Genomic DNA, 23743 nt, shown 5'->3' with positions numbered 1-23743 from the left:
GTCGTTTTTTTTTTTTTTAAATAAAACGCCTTACTATACATGATCGTTTTAAAAAAATACAATAAAACGCCTTACTATAACATGGTAGTTTTTTCAAAAAAATAAAACGCCTTACTATACATGGCCGTTTTTTTTTAGAAAATAAAACGACTTACTATACATGATCGTTTTAAAAAAAAACAATAAAACGCCTTACTATACATGGTCGTTTTTTTAGAAAATAAAACGCCTTACTATACATGGTCGTTTTTAAAAAAAAATAAAACACCTTACTATACATGGTCGTTTTTTTTTTAAATAAAACGCCTTACTATACATGGTCGTTTAAAAAAAAAACAAAAAAAAAACGCCTTACTATACATGGTCGTTTTTAAAAAAATAAATAAAACGCCTTACTATACATGGTCGTTTTTTTTTTGTTTTTTTAAAATAAAACACCTGACTAAACGTGGTTGTTAAAAAAAAAAAAAAAAAAAGTAAATGCCTTACTATACATGGTCGTTTCTTCTTGAAAAAATAAAACGCCTTACTATACATGGTCGTTTTTAAAAAAAATAAATAAAACGCCTTACTATACATGGTCGTTTTTAAAAAACCCCAAAAAAAAACACCTTACTATATATGGTCGTTTTTAAAAAATAAAATAAAACGCCTTACTATACATGGTCGTTTTTTTGTTTTGTTTGTTTTTTAATAAAACGCCTTACTATACATGGTCGTTTTAAAAAAAAAAATAAAATGCCTTATGGTCGTTTTTAAAAAAAAAATAAAACTCCTTACGAAACATGGTCGTTTTTTTTTTTTTTAAATAAAACGCCTTACTATACATGATCGTTTTAAAAAAAAACAATAAAACGCCTTACTATACATGGTCGTTTTTTTTTTAGAAAATAAAACGCCTTACTATACATGGTAGTTTTTAAAAAAAATAAAATAAAAAGCCTTACTATACAGGGTCGTTTTTAAAAAAAAAATAAAACGCCTTACTATACATGGTCGTTTTTAAAAAAAAAATAAAACACCTTACTATACAGGGTCGTTTTTTTTTTTTTTTTTTTTTTTTTTTTTTTTTTTTTTTTATAATAAAACGCCTTACTATACATGGTCGTTTTTAAAAAAAAAGAAATAAAAACGCCTTACTATACATGGTCTTTTTAAAAAAAAATAAAACGCCTTACTATACATGGTAGTTTTTAAAAAAAATAAAATAAAAAGCCTTACTATACAGGGTCGTTTTTTAAAAAAAAATAAAACGCCTTACTATACATGGTCGTTTTTAAAAAAAAATAAAACACCTTACTATACAGGGTCGTTTTTTTTTTTTTTTTTTTGTTTTTTTTTTTTTTAATAAAACGCCTTACTATACATGGTCGTTTTTAAAAAAAAAATAAAACACCTTACTATACGTGGTCGTTTTTAAAAAATTAAATAAAACGCCTTACTATACATGGTCGTTTTTTCAAAAAAATAAAACGCCTTACTATACATGGTCGTTTTAAAAAAAATAAATAAAACACCTTACTATATACGTGGTCGTTTTTAAAAAATAAAATAAAACACCTTACTATACATGGTCGTTTAAAAAAAAAACAACAAAAAAAAAAAAACGCCTTACTATACGTGGTCGTTTTTAAAAAAAATAAATAAAACGCCTTACTATACGTGGTCATTTTTAAAAAATAAAATAAAAGGCCTTACTATACATGGTCGTTTTTTTTTTTTTTTTTTAAATAAAATGCCTTACTATACATGGTCGTTTAAAAAAAATAAATAAAACGCCTTACTATACATGGTCGTTTTTAAAAAAAAAAAAAAAGAAACACCTTACTATATATGGTCGTTTTTAAAAAATAAAATAAAACGCCTTACTATACATGGTCGTTTTTTTGTTTTGTTTGTTTTTTAATAAAACGCCTTACTATACATGGTCGTTTTGAAAAAAATAAATAAAATGCCTTATGGTCGTTTTTAAAAAAAAAAAAAAACTCCTTACGAAACATGGTCGTTTTTTTTTTTTTTAAATAAAACGCCTTACTATACATGATCGTTTTAAAAAAAAAACAATAAAACGCCTTACTATAACATGGTAGTTTTTTCAAAAAAATAAAACACCTTACTATACATGATCGTTTTAAAAAAAAACAATAAAACGCCTTACTATACATGGTCGTTTTTTTTTTAGAAAATAAAACGCCTTACTATACATGGTAGTTTTTAAAAAAAATAAAATAAAAAGCCTTACTATACAGGGTCGTTTTTAAAAAAAAAATAAAACGCCTTACTATACATGGTCGTTTTAAAAAAAAAATAAAACACCTTACTATACAGGGTCGTTTTTTTTTTTTTTTTTTTTTTTTTAATAAAACGCCTTACTATACATGGTCGTTTTTAAAAAAAAGAAATAAAAACGCCTTACTATACATGGTCTTTTAAAAAAAAAAATAAAACGCCTTACTATACACGGTCGTTTTTTTTTGTTTTTGTTTTTTTTTTAAATAAAAGGCCTTACTATACATGGTCGTTTTTAAAAATAAAATAAAACACCTTACTATACGTGGTCGTTTTTAAAAAATTAAATAAAACGCCTTACTATACATGGTCGTTTTTTCAAAAAAATAAAACACCTTACTATACATGGTCGTTTTTTTTTTTTTTTTTTTTTTTTTTATAAATAAACTGCCTTACTATACATGGTCGTTTTTTAAAAAAAAAATAAAACACCTTACTATATACGTGGTCGTTTTTAAAAAATAAAATAAAACGCCTTACTATACATGGTCGTTTAAAAAAACAAAAAAAAACAAAAAAAAAACGCCTTACTATACGTGGTCATTTTTAAAAAAATAAATAAAACGCCTTACTATACATGGTCGTTTAAAAAAAATAATAAAACGCCTTACTATACATGGTCGTTTTTTGTTTGTTTTGTTTTTTTTAATAAAACGCCTTACTATACATGGTCGTTTTTTTTAGAAAATAAAACGCCTTCCTATACATGGTCGTTTTAAAAAAATAAATAAAAAGCCTTGGTCGTTTTTTTAGAAAATAAAACGCCTTACTATACGTGGTCGTTTTAAAAAAAAAAATAAAACGCCTTACTATATGTGGTCGTTTTAAAAAATAAAAATAAAACGCCTTACTATAATGGTTGTTTTTTAAAAAAAATAAAACGCCTTACTATACATGGTCGTTTTTTCAAAAAAATAAAACACCTTACTATACATGATCGTTTAAGAAATAATAATAAAACGCCTTACTATACATGGTCGTTTAAAAAAAAAAATAAAACACCTTACTATACGTGGTCGTTTTTAAAAAATAAAATAAAACACCTTACTATACGTGGTCGTTTTTAAAAAAATAAATAAAATGCCTTACTATACATGGTCGTTTTATTATTTATTTTATTTTTTAATAAAACGCCTTACTATACATGGTCGTTTTTTTTTTGTTTTTTTTAAATAAAATGCCTTACTATACATGATCGTTTTAAAAAATAAAATAAAACGCCTTACTATACATGGTCGTTTTTTTGTTTTTGTTTTTGTTTTGTTTTTTTAATAAAATGCCTTACTATACATGGGCTTAAAAAAACAAACAAAAAAAAACTTATTTTGAAACTAAACAAAAAAAAAGTCTTACTATACTTGGCCGTTTAAAAAAAAAGAAAGAAAAAGAAAAACAACTTACTCTACATGGTCATTTTGAAAAGAAAAAAAAACAAAAAAAATTTTGCTAGGGGTTGTAAGACACGCATCATTCAGTTAAAGCCGCCAAGGAACTTTAGTTCAACAAATAAGAAGAAACATCGACGACAATCCGTGTGTGTGGATTCCACTGTTCGAGTCAAACAAATTCGTGGTGAAAGTTTCAAGGAGCAGCAACTGTGATATGATGCAATACTGCCCTCCTGTGGAGGACTGGAATGACATCATGGAATGACTGGTTCGCGACATCACTTCCATTAATCTTTGCTGAGAGCTCTGTGAACAGATGGCAGATGAAATAAGACAGCGACTCCCGTACTGATGGTGCAGCGTTCGATTCCCGCTCTTGCTTTTCTATACTGTGAGAAATAATCTCATAAAAGCAGACGGGACCGGGTATCGCACCCGGCTCTTTCGAATGTGAAACCTTCGTTGCAAACCACTCGGCCAGTTTCCCATACAACCAAAACTCGATCTTATCCCATTTATTGGATTCATATACCCGTGTTGAAATCCTACAAATACATTATATAAAACGCCGAACACTTTCAGTCATGATGGCCAAATGGTATAAAACTTTGCCTCCGGTTCAGCAGATCTTGGTTCGATCCTCGGTAGCGGACGCTCGAACTAATACATAACGACGAAACCTGAAGGTTGCCGAAAAGAAGGATCGAACTCGCAAACTAATTAGCCAAAGGCAATATCGTATACCACTCAACCATCTTGGCTTTGAAATCATCCGGACTTTGCTTCTATTCATAGAATCAGTGGCTGTGTAGGCCATCCTCCGTTTATCACTTTATGGTATAATTACGACCAAAAGTTGAACACGATCCCAGCGAGGTTGGTCCAGTGGTTAATGACGCGGTCTCTGGTTCTAAGGAGCAGGGTACGAGCCCAACGTCCGGCAACTTAACAATTTCATCATTTTCTGCAGCAGAAATACTTTTTTTGTTCATCTTGGTTAAATAAAGCTTTTATTAAAAAAAAAAAAAAAAAAAAAACGTGATGACGTTGTTACGGAAACCTATTTAAGCTCTGACGGAATTGAATGATCGATCTTTCTTTCTCTTCACCAGCCTCATCAACAGCCACGTCGACATCGTCCGCCTGCTGTTCTCCACTCATCTCGACAAGATGACCAAAAGGTTTGTTTAAGTATTTTTTTTTATTACACTCATAGTTGTAACTTTTAACTTGTTCACCTTTTCAGGGTGAAACACCAGCTAGCATGTTAGCTCAAATGTTTGCTCGATCGTGGTTAACGTCAACCGCGTCCGCGTGCTAAAACGACACAAAAATATTTATTGGACATGTTTGGCAATAAATCCCCGCGGTAAGTACTTATTTGTTCAAGCTTTTAGTTATTAAACGGTACATGGAAACGGAAGATCTTGAATAACGCGACGCACGTTCCCCTTTCCAGCGTCTGGAGAAGAGCACAGTTTGGCAGAGAGAAGGTAGGTTGCCAGCGTTTGTACATGAATCAACTCTTAACTTTATTTTAATTCGTCCACAGGCTTGCATCTTGAAGCGAATCTTTTTGGTCATAGCTTGGTGACTTTTTATTTATTTATTTGCTCTACACTGGCTAAACGTGCTTATGTTTGGAAGCTAACTTATTTGTATGTATTATTTTTTTTTTAAGCTAACTATGTAATGTCACCGTGTCCTTCAGCCCAGCCAGCATGCCGCAGGCCATTGACACGTTGTCCAGCTTGGCCCTGTCCTCATCACTGGTGAGACACAAACACTCATACGTGTTAATATGTGATACGCTGTTTTAATTTGTTTCAGCATGTGTTGAAGGTAAGGACATTTCAAGTGACTTGCACTGACCATTCCTGACATCCTACTTATGTTTTTTGGGTGCGTGCAGGTAAAAACAGCATCTTGACTTGAACCGGAGTCGCCTGAGGAAGAACCGTGTACTAGGGTGGCCATCGCTGGGTTTGAGCATGCTGCAAAACAAAATGGCTGATGTGAACATTCGATACAATATTTGAACCTCTCTCTCTGTTCTCCCAAAGCTGCTTTCAACTGCGCTTAACTGGGGACCCGCCAAACGGTACATTTACCTTTTCAATTGACTTGTGCTGACACGCTAACGGTTTCTTATTTTTACGTCCACTAGGTGGCGCCAAAGCATCTCTGGGCTGAAGGCAGGCTTCCAGTGAAGAGTTCTGTCTTGAACAGAGATGAGGGAAAACCAGGTCAAGAAAGTAAAAACCCTGCCAGACTTCAGCTGTAGCCACAGGTGCTTCTCATAATGACCTCATTTACCTGCTGGTTGATGAAGCACCTGTAGCTAAAACCAAACTGGCAGTTTTTACTTTCTGGACCTGGATTTCCAAACTCCGATTTTGAATTGGCTATGGTGGAGAAACGTGTACATCTTGTTCATTGCTGCTGTTTTTGTATAGTTGGCACATGTTAATAAAGTGAAGTAGAAACTTGACTGGTTTCGCGTATTCTCTGTCAATGCATGTCATGTGTTCAAAGTTTTCTTCCTGTGAAAGCAGCTGCGTTATCACTGACAGTCCCAGAAGCAACTTCTTCTGCACTGGTGGCTTTCATCTTGTCAAATTTGCTGCATTCGAAAAAAGTAGTACTCAACATGTCCTTTTTTTGTTGTTGTAGAGTCCGCTTGAGCAGGCAGTGACTCAACACTTTCTTGGTGCTGCATTGATGCCATCAGCTTGAAGTTGACGCAAGTGACAGTAAGCTTTGAATGTTGTTGACCGGGCGAGCTTCTCAGTGTTTTTCCAATGTTATGTTTTGTTTTGCCGCAGGTGTCAAGGAACATGGCGGGCTTCCTGGCGATGCAGCCGTGTGAGTGACTGGTCCAGATGCCCTTCTGTGCTGGATGGTGAGTTGCATCACATTTCAAAAACATTTGCTGCACAGGTTGCCTTAACTTGATGTTTTGTCTTAGGTCTGCAAGATCTTATCCTGCTGGCTAACTTCACCTGGTGACAGAGTGCAATCAAGTCATCCAACTTTCTTTTTTTTTTTTTCCCTGTTTGCTGTTTTTGCCTTTCCAACATGTACACGACAAAATAAAGTTTTTCTGACTTTGTAATTCCTAAGTTTTTTTTGCCATTGTCATTCCAACATGTATGCTGCAAAAAAATGCATCTTTTCTTAACTTTAACATTAGAACCAACCGGTTTCAAAATTTTTATTGTTTGAGAAAGTTTCTTGTAAAAATAATGGGGTTGTATAGTAGGTGGGGCTATGCAAATTTGAGCAGGAAGCAACATGATTGGTGGGTTTCTAAAAAATGCCAGAACCTGATTGGCTGGCTCCATAGATGGGCGGAGCTTATGCAAATTTACATGACTGGTGATTTGCATAAGTGGGTGTGGCTATGCAAATTAATCGATATACCCCATCTTCTGCAGGAAAAGTGGGCGTGGCTATGCAAATTTATTTGCATAAAGCCAGCTGATAGGTCAATTCTGAGAGGGAGTGGCCAGTTATGCAAATTATTTAGGTTTTTTTCTTTAAGTGGGTGGAGCTATGTCTATTAATTTGCATGTTGAATTGTAATAGTCACAAAAAAAGCATTTTTTGGGCCTTGAACAGATTGCAAGTGGATTGTTCAGGTTGTTCTTGAAGATATTTTGGCCTCTGGTCCGAGCAGGCTTCCTCGATTCACACTGAAAATGCCACCATGTGGCCTTGAGAATGAACCGAGAAAGTCAGCTCGGACGTGAGGCCAAAACATCTTCAAGGTCAATGGGAAAAATCCACCTGCAATCCATTCAAGGCCCTGAGAAATATGTCACAATTTGCAAAGTCACAGTGGAAATGAAACACGGGGACACTGATAATGGTTGAAAAATATATTTGACTTCAGACAAGCAAGTTTTTTGGACACAGCAAATAATGTTGGACTGAAGTTACAAATGTTGGTTGACAGGCAGCAAATGACACCATGTTGTGTGTGTGATGTCACATGAGCGCAAGTGAGCCATCTCTCCATGGGACAAACGCACCAAGACATCATCATTCAATGCTTCTAGACATGTGCCCAAGATTTTTTTCTTAGGCGAGCAAAAATAACACCAATTAATTGATTTCAAATTAACAGTTATTTTGCCAAACATTTTCAAACATTAGTAAAGCACGTTGACAAGCATTGAATGATGTTCTACTGTGTGTCGTACATCAAGCACACTTGAGAAATGGCTGTGTGACATCACATACATCACGCACACAACATTAGCACACACCTGTCGTTGAGCAGCTTGCTGTCAATGTAGCGCGGACGACCCGTCCACATGTCTGTTGGCTGCGTGTTCGTTCGTCCGACAACCTCCTCCATCCTGACAGGAAAACACAAAACGAGTCAGTCATGCTCAATCACATCAAATTACAACACGTCGGGGCCGCAGCTGAAATGCGAAACACTATAATGTCCAAAACTAGCTAGCTCAAGAAAAAAAAAAAAAAAAAAAGAAAAAAAACTGAGTAATGATACCAAATTGTCACCAAAAAGCCTCAGTTAAAAATCGTTAGCAAAAAGTTAGCATGTGCAATCATCAGCAAAAGCAGAACAATTTTTTTTTTTAGCATTTAAAAAAAAAAATCTATTTCTATGCACATTTGAAGTAGCACACATCCCTTAATAGCACGTTGAAGTTGACAGAGCGCACGGAACAACATGCAGCGGTTCAACTGTCCACTCATGACATTTGTGTACACGATCGATCTGTCAATAAACAATGTCTATAATAGTCAAGAAACAAGACTGAGAGTGCATCTAATATTTGGACACTTGGTTAGGTACACTTGAGGGCTACCTACTGACACCTCATGACTTGTCCATCTACCATCATAAACTGCATACATTAGTCAAGACAACTAGGGTGTACCTAACAATTTGACCATTTTGGAAAGTCATTCAGTACACGAGCGCAACCAAAAACCAACTGGCTGAACCATCTCGACAGGCCAAACCCAATTCATCAACACTGCACAACACTGACACATGTGGAACCAAACAACAAGTACAGTGTTCCCTCGTTTTCCGCTGGGGTTAGGTTCCAAAAAATACCCGCAATAAATGAAATCCGCGAAGTAGTTACCTTTATGTTTTACAACTCTTATAAATGTTTTAAGGCTCTAAAATCCCCGACCGCACAATTTATACACTTTTCTCATTGAGGCATTTACATGTTCTCACATTTCTCTCTTGTTCAAACTTTGAAAATGTTCAAACCTTCATAAATTTTATAAAATGGGTATATTACTGTAAAAAAAATATGCAAAATTGCACTTAAAAAAAAATCCACGATACAGCGAGACCGCGAAAAGTGAACCGCGTTATAGTGAGGGAAGACTGTACATCATTCAATGCTCCTGGACATGCACTGTTATGTAAGGTTTTTTTTTGTGTTTTTTTTTTCTTACAAATAGCATGTATTTTAATAGGTAGGCAACATAAAAGCAAATTAGATTATTTTTTTTTAATACATTTGAAAAAAAATTCTAAGTTTTTATTTTTTTTATTTTCTAAATTTATTTTTTTAATAATTTGGGCCACACCAATGTGATGTTAAAAAAAAGCACATGTTGAGAACCATTGAATGTTGTTCTGGTGTGTGTCGAAGTACATCAAGCACAAGTCAAAGTGCACTGCGAAATGGCTAAGTGGCATCAGACACGCCTCCTCAAGCACACAGCATGGCATAACCTGTCAAAAAAGTACACGCACCTGTCGAAAAGCAGCTTTCCAATCGCGTGGTTGTAGCGCAGACCCATCCGTGTCCCAAACAGCCTCCATCATGTCAAGAAAACAGAAAAAGAAGCAGTCAGTCATGCTCATTTGCATATTGTGGGTGGTAATTTGCATAAAACACTTGGTTTTCATACAATTGAAAAACTGTTAAATATTCACGTTACTACTTCCTAAATGTCATATTATTGAAGTTTTGACGACTTTGGGTCGGTTTTTGATTTTTCATAAAATGCAAGGGGGTACATGCAGTGAGCAAGCAGGTCAGTGCAGTCCAACCTAAGCCACGCCCCCTCCCGCTCATTCCGCTCTGCTGACTCCACCCTTCCCACGCCCATCACCCGCACAAGGCCGAGCCTTCGCCGCTGCTGCCCCGCCCTCTGGAATTTATGCTGCATTCAAGGATGGTCGGAAGTCGGAATTTTCCGATTTTAAAAAAGGAAGTGTGTACGGGTCGCGAGGCCGCCATATTGCCACTCCCAAAAAACCTTTCTCGGCATATGATCCTATACATTTACAGTATCGAAATAGAAGGAACATTTGAGACAGTACTTAGTAGAAACAGTATGATTTATGGTGTTTTAAATTTATTAAACATAAACAAGATGACTTCAGACATTTTACAACTTGTCTTAAATACATGTATAAATTATATGCTTAATGATGTTTAGTACAGGAAGAAACTTGTGGGGTTTTTTTAATTAGAAAATTACAGCTGTAATTCAACAAAAGATGCCTCTGCCAAATCTAATATTGGGGTCAAAGGAACTGAGTGCTAAAAAAATAAAGGGGGTCTCCAAAGCAGCAGATACCGCAAACTTGGCAATTTATTTATTTATTTATTTTTAAACTTGTTAAAAAAAATAATGACCACCCCGGCACAAACCCTCTACCCCGTCTTCGGCCTTATACTAACTGCCAACGAGCTTTATATGTCTCATGTGTACGTATAGTTTATACAGTAGCTCGCGAGGTGGGAGTAACAAGATGGCTGCTCTGTGACTAACACAGACGGACTACAATGTGACGTCACTCTACCCTTCGGAAACATAGAGCGTGAATGGCAAAACAATTTACTTGAGTATAAAACTAGATTGTGACTTTGCATCTTGTTTTTATTTTTTATGGCCAAGCAAATAAAGTTCTGTAAAAATCGAAAAAAAAAAAAAAAAAAAAAGACTCGGATAAATTCCATCCATCCTCGAATGCAGCATCAACATATCCCACAAGGAATTAGGAACACTTACTGACTCATTAGAACATTTTCTAATGCTCAAACTGTAATTTCTTTAATCCTGCTGTCTGTTATTTTTTGCATTTATTATTATCTCACAGTTTCTCGCGTTTGACAAGTAGACTAATAAACACATTTTACATTGGACAATAGCATCGTATCTTGTTAGATTGTGTAAACGCACCTAAATGTTTTGATATAATCGAGTCTAAGGACACGCTAAATATGAGACGATGGTTCTTTTTAAACAAAAAGATACTTTTAGAGGACCTTGCAGTGAAAATGTCTAAAGGTCGAGCACGAGTTACCTTTTCACAGCACGTCGCCGCTTTTCTTCAGCTGGCGTGCAGGTTGACGGGCAGCAGCTGACGTGGAGACAATATTCCTTTGATTGTGGACGTCTCTGCATGGAAAAAAAAATACCCACTAACATAACTTGGACCATGTGCTAAAAACAAACAAAACGCCAAGACATGAACCCAAACAATTCCTCTTCCGGTCGGTGTTTAACTTCCGGGTCGCAGCTAAATCGAGCGCTAACTAACTAAAATAATAATAAATGCCATAGCGAATAACAAACCAGAGGGCAAATTTGTCATTAATATGTGTCGAACGATACATCCAGAATTTAAAGTTTAAACATTTTAAATGACTTGCACAAACCAGGGGTCACCAACGTTTTTTTTGTTTTTTTTTTAATCCGGGTATTTTTCCAACAGCCAGAACATGGCATACAAAAGTAAAATAGTAAACATTTACAAGACATCATATTAGATCAAATCATTTAGGTGCGATTACACCGTCTAACAAGATACGATACTATTGTCCAATGTAAAATGTGTTTTTTAGTAATTTGAAAATGTTCTGAGGTACAATGAGCAGCCACTATTTGGGAAGAACAGTGGCACATCACAAATATTTGCAAATCATGACTGCCCATTGCCTATAAATATTTTTTAATAGTTTAAACCCAAAAATGTAGGCCAAACTTTGATTCTAAAACAAAATCTTGCAACATCACCCTTTAAAAAATGGCCAACGGATGATTTCATTTTGACAGAATGGCGCATGAAGCACAAGGATGCTTTGTCATCCATTCAAATACCAATTACTACTTTCCTATTAGTCATTTTATTGTTTTCTACTCAATGATGTACACAGAGCAACTGGGCCTTGCTATGAATGGCAAACCTCTTCAAGTAGTTACCTGAAGGTGGCACAAGATGCAAAACTGAAACTCCCCAACGACTACCACATAGTTCCTTTGGCACCAAGATGGTGGCAAAGCACCACTTATCACAAAAATGAAGATGCCTTCTCAACTTGATGGAAATTCCTTGGCTTCGAGATGCCACACGATGGCGCCAAAAGCAATACTTTTATTGCTTTATTTGGCCTGGGCACAAAAAACAAAACAAAAAACAACAAAAAACAACAACAACAAAACCATTTTCTTTCTGGGAATAACAGAGGGCAGGTCTCAAAATAAAATTTGCCAAGCCTAATTGTAAATATGTATAGATTGCTATTGATGAAAGGATGAGAGCCTTACAAGCATAAATTAGCTAGATATCGTACGTTTTAAAAGGCTAGCTTGTTCTATATGCTAGTTAAGAGGAGGACTATGAAAAACAAGTACGTGGTGTTTTATAGTCCTTTGAAATTCTTGATAAATTTGTTCCATTTCGAACACTCACTGATGTTGTCGCGAAGCTTTACTGCCCTCTGGTGGCCACCCGCTTTATTGCGCCTCTACGGCGCTTCTGCTAGTGAAAACAAAACGATACAACAGTAACGCACACTCGGTTATAACTTTTGCTATATTTCAAAACGAAACAGTCACATTTAACGTCATTTTTATACGTCAGTTGATTTATATTGAACCAACGAGAAAGCCGAAAAGAGCCAGTATCACTCTTCCCGTCTGCGCACGCGCGTGCCCCCTTCCTCTACCTCCCCCGCTGCCCAAACAGCACCTGCATTCTGGCATTCATGGTGACACAGTGAGTACATACGAATGGGGGTTTTATTTGCTACCTATTATATTTATGCATTGTGGGGAGGGGATCGATTTTTGTAAAAGAAATCATTGCTTGCTTGTGTTTTTATTTCTATTTTTTTATGGGGGGTGTAATATTGCTAATGCAGCATCCAAATCCAGGCTTGGTTACTCGTATTTGCATGCAACGCGAACGCGCTGCACGAGCGTTTAGAGTGCAAATATGCTGAGCTTTTTAAATGCAAATGTGCTGCTTTTATTATTTAGAGAAGTGTTTTGATAATGAGGCGGTGCAAGAGACAGATGGATGCTGCCGTGAGGGAGAAGGAGACTGCGTTCATTCACTGAAGGGTGGAGGAGGTTTTTTTTTTTTTTTTAGGGGGGTGGAGGGTTGCAGATGTGACTAAATATTTGCACGGCCGGTGTGATATGTGACGTCGCTCGCAGTTGCCGGGTTCGGAGCGGCTGGAGATGCGCAAGAGGCAGCAGATGCAAGTGCACCAGGAAGCCGCCGCCGCCGCCGCCGTCCTCCACGCCCGCCACGGGATGGCCGACGCCCCCGCCAACGCCCCCGGAAACGCCTCCAACGCCTGCTGCTTCTGCTGGTGCTGCTGCTGCAGCTGCTCCTGGTAAATAAACTAACAAAACAGGTAGAAAGAAAGTGGCTGGGCCGTGACAAGATGAGGGAAAAAAAAGCCTAAATGGGGGGAAAAAATGTAATTGATGCCATAAATAGGTTATTTTACTGTTTAATAATTAGGCAATGAGTTATTTTTTATTTCGTTAACACATGTTCAGATAAGGCAACTGAGAACAGATTCTAATATTAAAATAATCACACGCCGATTCTTTGTTTTTAATCATCATAAACATCCAATTGTTTAATAAAGCAAAAAAAGATGAACATGAAAAATTACCCATTTTTCATGTTCATATGAAATTATTCATAATTATAATTAGCCAGTTATTTAATATAGTTTTGCTAATATTCCATTATTATTCATATATGCAATTATTTTGCAAGTTGTTAATGTTCTTTAAAATGATTGCGTTGTCTATTTTACTAATAATTTTGTATACTGTTTAAAAATGTTGAATTTTATAATTTTTTTTTATTATTTAATGTGCAATTGTTCATTTTAACAATAAAGTAACAAATAATGCTCTACTATTGATTCAGAATAATGTTCCCCATGGAAAATGTCCAAGTGAATAAACAAGTCAGGCAAATAAAGTAAAGCAAAAACTACTCACCCTTTGGAAGTCATCATCAAGTGAGATGTAAATATCATTATTCATTATTTGGCAAGCTTTGCCGGTCATTTTCCCGCAAGCCGTTAGCAACTATGCTAATTATATATAGCCTGAAGTGGGATACTTGACGCATTGAACAATTTTCAGCAGTGAAAAGTTAATATTTTGTCCAGAATGAATTTGATAACTTCATTAGTTTTCATGTACAATGAATACATTTAAAAAGTTCTTTTTGTACTTGCTGTCGACTGATGATGACATCACCTGTGCTGAGGAAGCAGGTAACGGCTAATCACGGCTCACCTGTTTTCTGGGTTTGGTCAGTAAACTGAGCCATGACCTACTTACTCACCACAGGTGATGTCATCATCAGTCGACAGCATTTAGAAAAATGACTTTTTAAAGGTACTAATTGTACATGAAAAATAATGGTTAACAAATTATAGACAAAATAATAATTTACTGCTGAAAATGGCTCAATGAGTCAAGTAGCCCTTTAAGTAGTTGCTAGCCCCAATGCTAATGATGTTAGCATCTATTGTGTGAAATGAACGCATGCAATTGATAAGGCCAATTTCATGATTGCATTTGTGTCAGATGTGTTTTGGAATCATGGAGGACTTACGTGCGTCCTTGAGGGAAGTGTGAGCGATTGTTTTCGCCCCCCCGAGGCTCGTCCTAATTGTTGCGTCGCTCCCTCGTGGGCCGGCAAACCCAATTAGACCTGGTGTCAGGTGCTGTGTACATTTTAAAGACATGTCTTCTTGCTATTTACGCCGGCGGCCCCCGTGGAACACGCCCGACGACTGTTACCATCCATTCATATGCCGTCCGTCCGACCATCCGACACCTGGAACGGGAACATTCAATTTCCTTTCTTGCAGTTTAACGGTTCGAGGCGAAGACGAGACGATCCCGAGGTCCGCTTGCGATCGTAGGGCGGACGCCGCCAACAACTGTGAAGACAGGTGAGAGCCGCTTCCGAAGGACGCGCGCGCGCACGTGCAACTGATCCGATCGCCACCATCTTGTTCGTCCCCCGGGGAAGCCCCAAGCCCACGCTGGAGGACGCCCGGTCGTGGACGGCGTCGTTCGAGAAGGTGATGAGGAGCGCGGCGGGGCGCGGCTGCTTCCGCCAGTTCCTGCGCACCGAGTTCAGCGAGGAGAACATGATGTTCTGGCTGGCCTGCGAGGAGCTCAAGAAGGAGACCAACAAGACGGTGGTGGAGGAGAAAGTGCGGCAAATATACGAGGACTTCATCTCCATCCTCTCGCCGAAGGAGGTAAAAAACAAAACAAAAAAAAAAACAAAAAAAAACGCGCTCGCCAGTCTATGTCGAGTCCTTGATCTGTCGCGCTCCCACGGACAAAACTAGTGACAGTGATGTTAACAAATGGTTAACGTTCGCTATGACATCGAGGACGACTTTATATTAGGGATGTAACGATAAGCGCGATATCGTGATATTAAAACTGCCACAATATCATCGTCGTCATGTTCACGATTTTTAAATGCAACACGTCTGTTCAAAAAGTCAGGTTGATTTCCATTCGTGGAGTTCTAGCACCCTCTGGTGGCTAGTTTTTTTTTGTGCAATTTAATTTTCATCAGATATGTTTTGGTCCTTTTATGTTTAAAATCTTTTTTTTTTTTTTTTTTTTTTTTCTTCTTTTTTTATGTTTAAAATCTAAGCTAATTGTCAGATAAAGGGGAACCCAATATGCCCGTGAAGCAAGCCATTATGTGAAGGAACTCAATGTGTGCTTGCATTAACAACATAATAATAACAGCAGAATTATAATAATAAAACATAACATAACATTGATGTAATGTACAAAAGCACAATATTGTGTGGGGTTTTTTTTTTAGTAGAGCTCATTCTTTTTACAATATTGTGACCTTTTTTAAATATCGCCAACCTCCCTATCGTGATAGTTATCGTATAGTGAGCTTCATATCGTGATAATAGCTAAAGATGACGAAACGGACCTTGTTTTGTATGGCATTTTTTTTGTCCTTGTGCTACAAGGTTACAATGTTTCAGACTAGGAAGTTAGGTGACGTTGAAGCTATACGTACGATGATGTCACACACCATATTACAGGTGATAAGGACCGTTACGATACGCGAGACGTTCAACGGACGGCTCTCTGGTTCCCCCCGCAGGTCAGCCTGGACTCGCGCGTGCGCGACGTGATCAACCGCAACATGCTGGAGCCCACCTCGCACACCTTTGACGACGCCCAGCAGCAGATCTACACGCTGATGCAGAGAGACTCGTACCCGCGCTACATCAACTCCGCCGCCTACGCGGATCTGATCAAGAGCCTGGAGGAGCCGACGACGACGTCGACAGCAGCGACCAAGCCATAGGAGACTCACGATTAGCTTTAAAAAAAAAAAAAAAAAAAATCCGCATGTGTCCCAAGGGAGTTCCGGTTGGATGCGCCGCATCCACGGCTAGCCCGCAAATGTCTATTTTTCTACACTCCCTAGCGCTTGACGACGTTGCACTTTGCTACCTTCTTTCCAAAATGCGGCTGTTGTAGGTCTATCGTGAGCCTTAATAATCATACAAACTTTTCATTTTGACACCAATCTAGAAGACGGAAAAGTGCCTTTGGGACAAGATCTTCTACAACGAGGCACATTTCGAGTACATCCCCGACAGGTGCCACATCTGACTTTGGTGCTTTTCAGCTCTTCTCCAGCTTACATACCTGGATAATAATAATAATAATAATAATACAGATGATGTACAAATATAGACAGACGTCGATCTATATTTATTTCTAAATATCTATGTATATAAAAATATACAGATATCTATATATAGCAATATAGATATCCTCATATCTATATAGTTATATTCATATACTGGATACTGTGATATGCGTCATCTTCTATGAGGAAAGACGTGAAAATATGGCCACCGCTGTCATTCTAGTTGTGCATCAGGGCAAAATGTTTGTGTGAAAGCAGTTTAATAAAAGCACAATCATGTTGTTTTGACTGACACGTTTTGGTTTTCTGAAAAGAGGATATTGTTTTTGTATTTAAATATTTTCTAATAATTTTTTTTTTTTTTTTTTTTTTTTTTTTTTTTTTTAAGTTTGACTGGTCTGAAATATATAACTTAACATCGATCGTTAAGGCAAAGCACTAATGTATCAGGGTCAATCTAACCAATCCAATTATCAGGAAAAAAAATTAATAGTGAAGAAAAAAAAGATCAATAAACCATTTCATTGTTCACTCCATTACGCACCATTTCAAACTATATTTAGCATTAAAAATGCATGTTAACGTGTAGTGTTTAACTGTACAATGGGTCAAATTGACCCGGCACGTGTTCAGATTATCCAGAACTCAAACAAAAATCCCAATAAGCAATTTTATTAACTCTCTTACTTACCATTTCAATCTATAATGTGACTTAGTGACTTGTTCTCATTCAAAAATAAATAAATAAAAATAAACATGCATGCTAAAAATGGGTCAATTTGACCTGCAACAGGCAGCTTTTAATATCAAAATAAGAGAATCTGTCAATTTGAAATCAGCCTAAAAAAAGACATTTAACAAGTATACAATTAAAATTTCTAACAGATACTGAGCTACACTTTTAGCAACATGTGCAAAAAATAAATAAAAAATAATACTAATAATAGGCCATTTATTGTGCGTTAAAAGTACAGCTCTAGATATCCCGGAACAGGAAATGGCTTTTTCCGCATCTCATGATGTGACTGTACCGTAACGTCGCTCCGTGACGGGACGGGACGGGACGAGCCTCACCCGGAGCGCAACGTGAAGCGGTCCCGCGCACCTCTTAAGCAGCGGTGGAGGCGCGTTTGCTATCGTCAAGTGTCCTCAGGCCGATTTCAACTGGAGGCGGCGCTCATTCGTTGCCGAGGGCGGGCAGCTGCTTCTCGATGAATCGCTTGATGTCCACCATTTCCTGCACGCAAACAACATCGTCGGTTCGAATGGTGTCCAAAAAAAAAAGAAAAAAGAAAAGGTTGATGTGGAACCTCTGGACAGGCGCTGTGCGGCAGGCCGGGATATGCCTTGAAGGTGACGCTGTCGGGGCCCAGGAGGCTCCTCAGCTTGTCGGCGGTGCGACGGCCGAAGGAGAAGGGCACCAGCGGGTCGGCCTCGCCGTGGCACTGCAGCACGGTCACGTGCTTGTTGGCGGCGGCGCCTGCGCCGGCCGCCGATGCCTACGAGAGAGCCGTTAGCAGGGAAGGAGGACGCGTCAACTGGAATCGCCCGGCGCGCCTACAGTATTTTCACGACTATAAGGCGCACCTAAAAGTCTTCAATTTTTTTTAAAACCAGACCATGCGCCTTATAATCCAGTGCGCCTTATATATGGATCAACATTGAGCCGCAACAGGTCTCGCTGTCAAGACGCTATCAGTGACCCTGCACGATCGGTGATGCGCATGCGCAGAAGATCCCGCCATCTTGGATCGCTAGCTAATACTAATACTTTACCCCAGAGAAAATAATAAAACAGCTGTTTGTTCATTTTAGGAGTGAATGGAGTTTGTAATCTATTAATAAAGTTTGACTGACCTATCTGACTGTTTTGTTGACATTCCCTTTAGCGCAGCACCATCTAATGGATGCATAACGTAACCCCAGCCTCTACTGTAACGCCTTATATATGGAAAAAGTTTTAAAATATTGTTAAATAATATATGTCATTCATTGAAGGTGCGCCTTATAATGTGGTGCACTTTACAGTGCATAAAATACGGTACCTGAGCGAAGGCGTTGCGCAGAGGAAGCCAGCAGCTGAGGGCGATTACGCCGGCGAGCTTCTGATGGCTGGTCAGAGCCGTGTACAGCGACAAAGCGCCACCCTGAGGTCAAATCACATAAGGGAGCTTTGAATATATGAAAAACAACAACAAAACACTTTTTTTTCTTTCTTTCTTTTTTTTTTTTTATTGACCTGCGAGAATCCACCCACGATGATTCTATGGTAGGGAATGCCGTTCTTCACTTCCTGGTCTATCATGGCTTTAACTGCAGAGGAATCAAAAGTTACGCGATTCCCCGAACGCAACGCGACAACGTCACTTTGAAGCAACAGATGCACGCACGGTTGTCCGACGCTCTCTTGATGCCGGCCTCGTCTTCCTCCGCTTCTGGACTCAAACCGTAAATGTCGAACCTCAACACAGACATGGAAATGTAGGCCGTCTATATATAAATATATATAGAGATTTTTTTTTTTAATATGTATTCATGTGCTTCCACTTACCAGGAAGGCATGGACATTCGCATGTTTAAGGTGACAGGCATGGTAGGGCTGTAATTTAAAAACAAAATAAACATTCAAAATGAATGATGTATAATCATGTCAAATATAGTGCCAAAACAAAAAATTACTGTTAAGTCTAATGCTCATTTTTTAAAAGAATACATACGCATGCGGACAAATGTACTTGACGTGTGAACTCTTGATGCCACCAAATGCTTCTGCCCAGCCGTGACTGTCCAAAAAAAAAAAAAAACAGAAAAAAAAAGTCATAAAATGCTTTAAGTGTAATACAAAAAATGGGTTATACAGTACACTTAACATACAATAAACTTATGTGTATACAGTATGCATACAAACACAAGAAATTATATAAATAAATAAAAAAAAACGTAAGAAAAAAAATAGAATACTATAATAATGTACAATATCCATATGACCTTAGGACTAATTTGTATGCATATGCATTTTCGATTCCTACCGTAATAATGTACAAGTGCCTCTTGACTGTTTGTAAAGTCATTCATCCAACGTTAAGACAGTTGTTTAATTTCTGTTCATATCGCATTTTTGCCTCGGCAGACAGATTGTTACTGTAGTCAAACGACATTTCATCACATTTCAAAATGAAAATAATCCTCACAAGGATCCAAAGTCCAACTTGTTTCCACCGACTAACAGTAATTGTGACGCAAGCTCATAATTGTCATTAGCACACTTTCAGAGATTTATGTGACTTACACATCCATATTATCTTATATCGTACAGTCATGTAGCTAACATTTGAGATGAAAACAACATGGTGACCTACCCCGTGTCACCTAGGCCATGCAGAAAGATCACCTGCAAAGGTTTGGAAAGACATCAGGTTAGTTGGAGGCTGGCGCCTATTTGACTGATGTTTATTCTGTGCAAATACAAATGACTGATGAGGTTTATGGTCATAAAAGCACCAGGAGGGAGGTGCTGGGGGTAGGAGATACAAAGTAGTACTATTCGGGATTATCGACTGACTCACCGCCGCGGTAGCTTTGCGGGCAGCAGGCACTATGGCAGGTAGAGGCGCCGACATGTTATTACCGCACATACAACAAAACCAGGTACCCGTGAAGAAGCCGCTATTAAGCGAAATATCGAGGGGAAAATTGTGAAAAGGTTAAACCAACCAGTGGATTTATTTCGAGGAAGTTTCGTTTGAACAAAACAACACACGAGCTAGTCATACGAATCGCACAACTCGGTGCGTCGAACGGCGGCACAGGAAGTCCCACCTTTGCCACGTTATGATTGGCTCTGCCGTAGGAAGACGTACGAATTGAAGGCGGCGATTGGTTCTTTGAAACGTCAAGCTTTCACCGAACAGTAAAGTCAGATGATGCAACGCTTTGATCGCTAATTTAACAGTCTAACTTAATTAAAAAATGAGCATTAGAGCTTTGAAATGATTTTTTCCCCAAGGACTGCGAATGTTTTTTTTTATGTGATTTAAAAATATTTTTCCAACGTCCGCGGGAAGGCTCACTTCCGATTCACGTCTTATTCTATTTATGATTGACTTATTCACGAATGTCGTTTAAAAAAATCCCAATAAATAATCCCAATAAAATCCCTTTTTTTTATTTCACTCTTGCAGAAAAAAAAAATCAATATTGGGTAGAATCACTTCCGAAGTCACGCACGTCACGTGACCCTGGTTGCCTCGGCAAGCCAAGTTTGGACGACCGACATGTGAAGTGACTGTCGCCAACAATCATGTCTTTCCCCCGCAAAACCGGCGGCAAAGCTTTTGAAGCCTTGCGGAACCTGCCGCGCATATCCTTGGCCAACCTCAGGCCCGAGCCCGGCGCCACGAAGAACGTAAGGTTCCATTTTGACACGCCGTAAATACCGGCTAACTGGCTAGCGCGGCTAATGCTAACCGTGCTTTCTGAAAGTCAACATCAGCTAAACTAGCTAGCATGGCAAGGAGGTTAGCTCGCGAGGCTAATGCTAACCGATCCACTCACTCGAATGGCTTTGTCTGTACTCGTTGCATTTTTTTTTTGTTTAGGAAAAACGTCGGGGCAGAGGGCAGTACGGTGGCAATCGGAGCGGACGTGGACACAAGGGACAGCGGCAGCGAGGCAACCGACCAAGGCTCGGCTTCGAAGGCGGAGCGACACCCTTTTATTTGCTCATCCCCAAATACGGATACAATGAAGGGCACAGGTACATTCATGTCCATAAACAGGGCACACGATGAGCATTGCTAATATAGTAAGGCATGTTCTGGGGTGCTAAACAATGAGAAAAAGAGCATTTATTCATAAGCTGGCGGATGGATTTACTCAAATGCAGAGAATCGTTCATTTTGGAGAGGGTATTTCTCACTGATGTAATAAATAGTTTTTAAAATAAAATAATAAAAAAGTGTCATGTAAATTACATATAAAAATTAAAAATAAACACATGATTATGCAAAAACAAAATATGCATACAAATAAAATAAAGTAAAACAAAAAATTAAATGTTTTATTAATTTGAAAAGATACTGAAACAAAAATAATAAAATATTACCAGTGACAAAATTTTGTCAAGACTTGCTGTGATTCCGACTAGACAAAGCTTCTTTCTCAATCTCAGTTTCAAAATCTTTCAAAATTGCTTTTGAGGTCTCGTTGAGGAAATGTGCCAACGACTCATCTGGTAACCAACCTGTTTTCAGCCGTCGTCCTCAGTACCAGCCGCTGTCCCTGAGGCGCCTTCAGTACCTCATCGACTTGGGCCGCGTGGACCCCGGCCGGCCCCTCGACCTGACGCAGCTGGTCAACGGGCGCGGCGTCACCGTGCAGCCGCTCAAGAGGGACTTCGGCGTGCAGCTGGTGGACGAAGTACGTTGCTTTGCTCAATGTTCAGATTATTTTTGTTAATATTATTTTTTTTTTTTTACAATGCATTTATATATTTTTTGTAGATTTGCTGAATTTAACGTAAAACAACTTTCTCTTGAATTGTTTTGTGAGTTTGTTGGCGTAACTTCGCTGACAACCTTTCGCTTTTGCAGGGTGCCGACTTGTTCTCGGCCAAAGTGAACATCGAGGTGCAGCGCGCGTCGGAGAAAGCCATCGCCGCCGTGGAGCGGAACGGCGGCGCGGTGACCTGCGCCTTCTACGACCCCATCAGCCTGGCCGTCCTCATCAAACCCGTGCCGTTCTTCCAGCGCGGCCAGCCCATCCCCAGACGCATGCTGCCCGGCGAGGACCTGCTGTCCTACTACGTGGACCCGGACAACCGCGGCTACCTGGCGGACCCCGACGACGTGCGGCGGGCGCGCCTGGCCCTGGCGCTCAAGTACGGCTACGCGTTGCCGGACATTTCCCGAGACGGACTGTACGAGATGCTCGCCGCCCGCAAGGACGCGCGGCAAATCTTCTTTGGACTCGCGCCGGGCTGGATCGTCAACATGGCCGACAAGAAGATCCTCAAGCCCTTAGATGAGAAGCTACTGAAATACTACGCCTCCTAGTGGACATTTTGTATATTTAAACCTGCGGGTCTTGATGAGCTTGTTGTCAAAATCATTTGCAATAAATAAAACAAACATACTAAAGCAGTAGTTTGTTGCTGATTACGAAACGTCTTGGAGCGTTGAACAGCTTGAAGGGAAAACGTTCCGAGCGAGCAGGCAGGAAATCAAGACGAGAGGAAAGAATGAAAACAGGAAACAGATGCCGGTGACGTGTACGGCTTCCAACTTTGGAATGAGTCACATGACGCGCGGCAGCTGTAACCTGCGTCCCACATGTCTTCACTTGCGCCTTTTTTGGAACACAATTGGCTCCTTATACTTCACGTTACAATTACCATGTGTAAAACGTGTGTACGTTGTACATTTAAAAAAATAAAAATAAATCCAATTAATCAGTATTTTTTTTTCTGCCAAAAACTGGTATCAGCATAAAAAAAAAAAACACTCCATATTTGTCAGCCACTAATAATATATATATATATATATATATATATATATTCCCCCCCCCCAAAAAAATATTTTATTTGGGGAGGTGCCAAAACCTATTTTTCACAAATTGGAAATTTATCTTTTTTTTTTTTGTAAGAATATTTTACGACAATGTATTTGGGCCACATATAAATCTTTTTTTTTTTTTTTTTTTTTAGGGGGCAGGGCAATATTCCGAGAAAAAAACTCACAAATGTGCCACTTTATAAATGCTAAAGCAATTATCTTTATTTGGAAACCAGACCGAAAAGTATTTGCACAAACAGTCGAGTAGTTTGCTACGCGTATATCTCGTAAGTTTCTGACTTTTTTTTTCTCTCGCAAATTTGTCGTTTCATAAATTTACAAAATTATTACTTTATAAAGTTGCAAATTAACGCATATATATATATATATATATATATAGATAGATATGGCGCCCTAATACGCCGTCGTAATATTTTCGTTAAAAAAAAATTCAACAGCAATGGTCAAATTCAAAACAAAAAACTGTCAAAACAAACTGTCAACTGTTTTTGGCAAGAAAAAAATAA

At 38.4% G+C, this 23743-nt stretch overlaps 3 protein-coding genes and 3 long non-coding RNA genes across 10 annotated transcripts; 4 read left to right on the top strand and 2 right to left on the bottom strand.

The window, feature by feature from the left end:
* The first annotated feature begins 4752 nt into the window (after positions 1-4752).
* Positions 4753-6168, top strand: LOC144009602 (uncharacterized). Of its 4 annotated transcripts, XR_013280978.1 has the most exons (8): positions 4753-4858; positions 4924-5046; positions 5137-5170; positions 5230-5267; positions 5389-5449; positions 5590-5660; positions 5741-5778; positions 5845-6168. It is a non-coding gene; the product is annotated as an uncharacterized LOC144009602 (long non-coding RNA). The 4 variants fall into 4 exon arrangements; XR_013280976.1 differs by lacking the exon at positions 5230-5267; XR_013280975.1 differs by lacking the exon at positions 5590-5660.
* Positions 5480-11174, bottom strand: LOC144009601 (uncharacterized). Of its 2 annotated transcripts, none has more exons than XR_013280974.1 (4): positions 10996-11174; positions 9433-9495; positions 7949-8041; positions 5480-5671 (listed from the first exon to the last, which is right to left on the bottom strand). It is a non-coding gene; the product is annotated as an uncharacterized LOC144009601 (long non-coding RNA). The 2 variants fall into 2 exon arrangements; XR_013280973.1 differs by lacking the exon at positions 5480-5671 and adding an exon at positions 6340-6679.
* LOC144009603 (uncharacterized) lies at positions 6477-6792 on the top strand. Its single transcript, XR_013280979.1, has 2 exons — positions 6477-6579; positions 6646-6792. It is a non-coding gene; the product is annotated as an uncharacterized LOC144009603 (long non-coding RNA).
* Positions 11175-12635: 1461 nt separating the features above from the next.
* Positions 12636-16953, top strand: LOC144009600 (regulator of G-protein signaling 20-like). Its single transcript, XM_077509426.1, has 5 exons — positions 12636-12690; positions 13134-13315; positions 14825-14908; positions 14989-15223; positions 16108-16953. Exons 2-5 carry the CDS (start codon positions 13158-13160, stop codon positions 16312-16314), a joined length of 684 nt encoding a protein of 227 aa, XP_077365552.1. The 5' UTR covers positions 12636-12690; positions 13134-13157; the 3' UTR covers positions 16315-16953.
* A 486-nt stretch (positions 16954-17439) lies between these two features.
* On the bottom strand, positions 17440-20692 carry lypla1 (lysophospholipase 1). The gene is made up of 9 exons (XM_077509377.1): positions 20232-20692; positions 20025-20056; positions 19383-19448; positions 19217-19264; positions 19056-19126; positions 18905-18978; positions 18711-18812; positions 17976-18164; positions 17440-17902 (listed from the first exon to the last, which is right to left on the bottom strand). The coding sequence occupies exons 1-9, from the start codon at positions 20298-20300 to the stop codon at positions 17843-17845; spliced, it is 711 nt and encodes a 236-aa protein (XP_077365503.1). The 5' UTR covers positions 20301-20692; the 3' UTR covers positions 17440-17842.
* Positions 20666-22805, top strand: mrpl15 (mitochondrial ribosomal protein L15). The gene is made up of 4 exons (XM_077509376.1): positions 20666-21070; positions 21264-21421; positions 21918-22083; positions 22257-22805. The coding sequence occupies exons 1-4, from the start codon at positions 20966-20968 to the stop codon at positions 22716-22718; spliced, it is 891 nt and encodes a 296-aa protein (XP_077365502.1). The 5' UTR covers positions 20666-20965; the 3' UTR covers positions 22719-22805.
* The last annotated feature ends 938 nt before the right edge of the window (positions 22806-23743 follow it).

Source organism: Festucalex cinctus, chromosome 20 (genome assembly GCF_051991245.1).
Source record: "Festucalex cinctus isolate MCC-2025b chromosome 20, RoL_Fcin_1.0, whole genome shotgun sequence".
Classification (NCBI taxonomy): Eukaryota; Metazoa; Chordata; class Actinopteri; order Syngnathiformes; family Syngnathidae; genus Festucalex; species Festucalex cinctus.
This window is presented reverse-complemented; position numbering and strand designations above follow the sequence as displayed.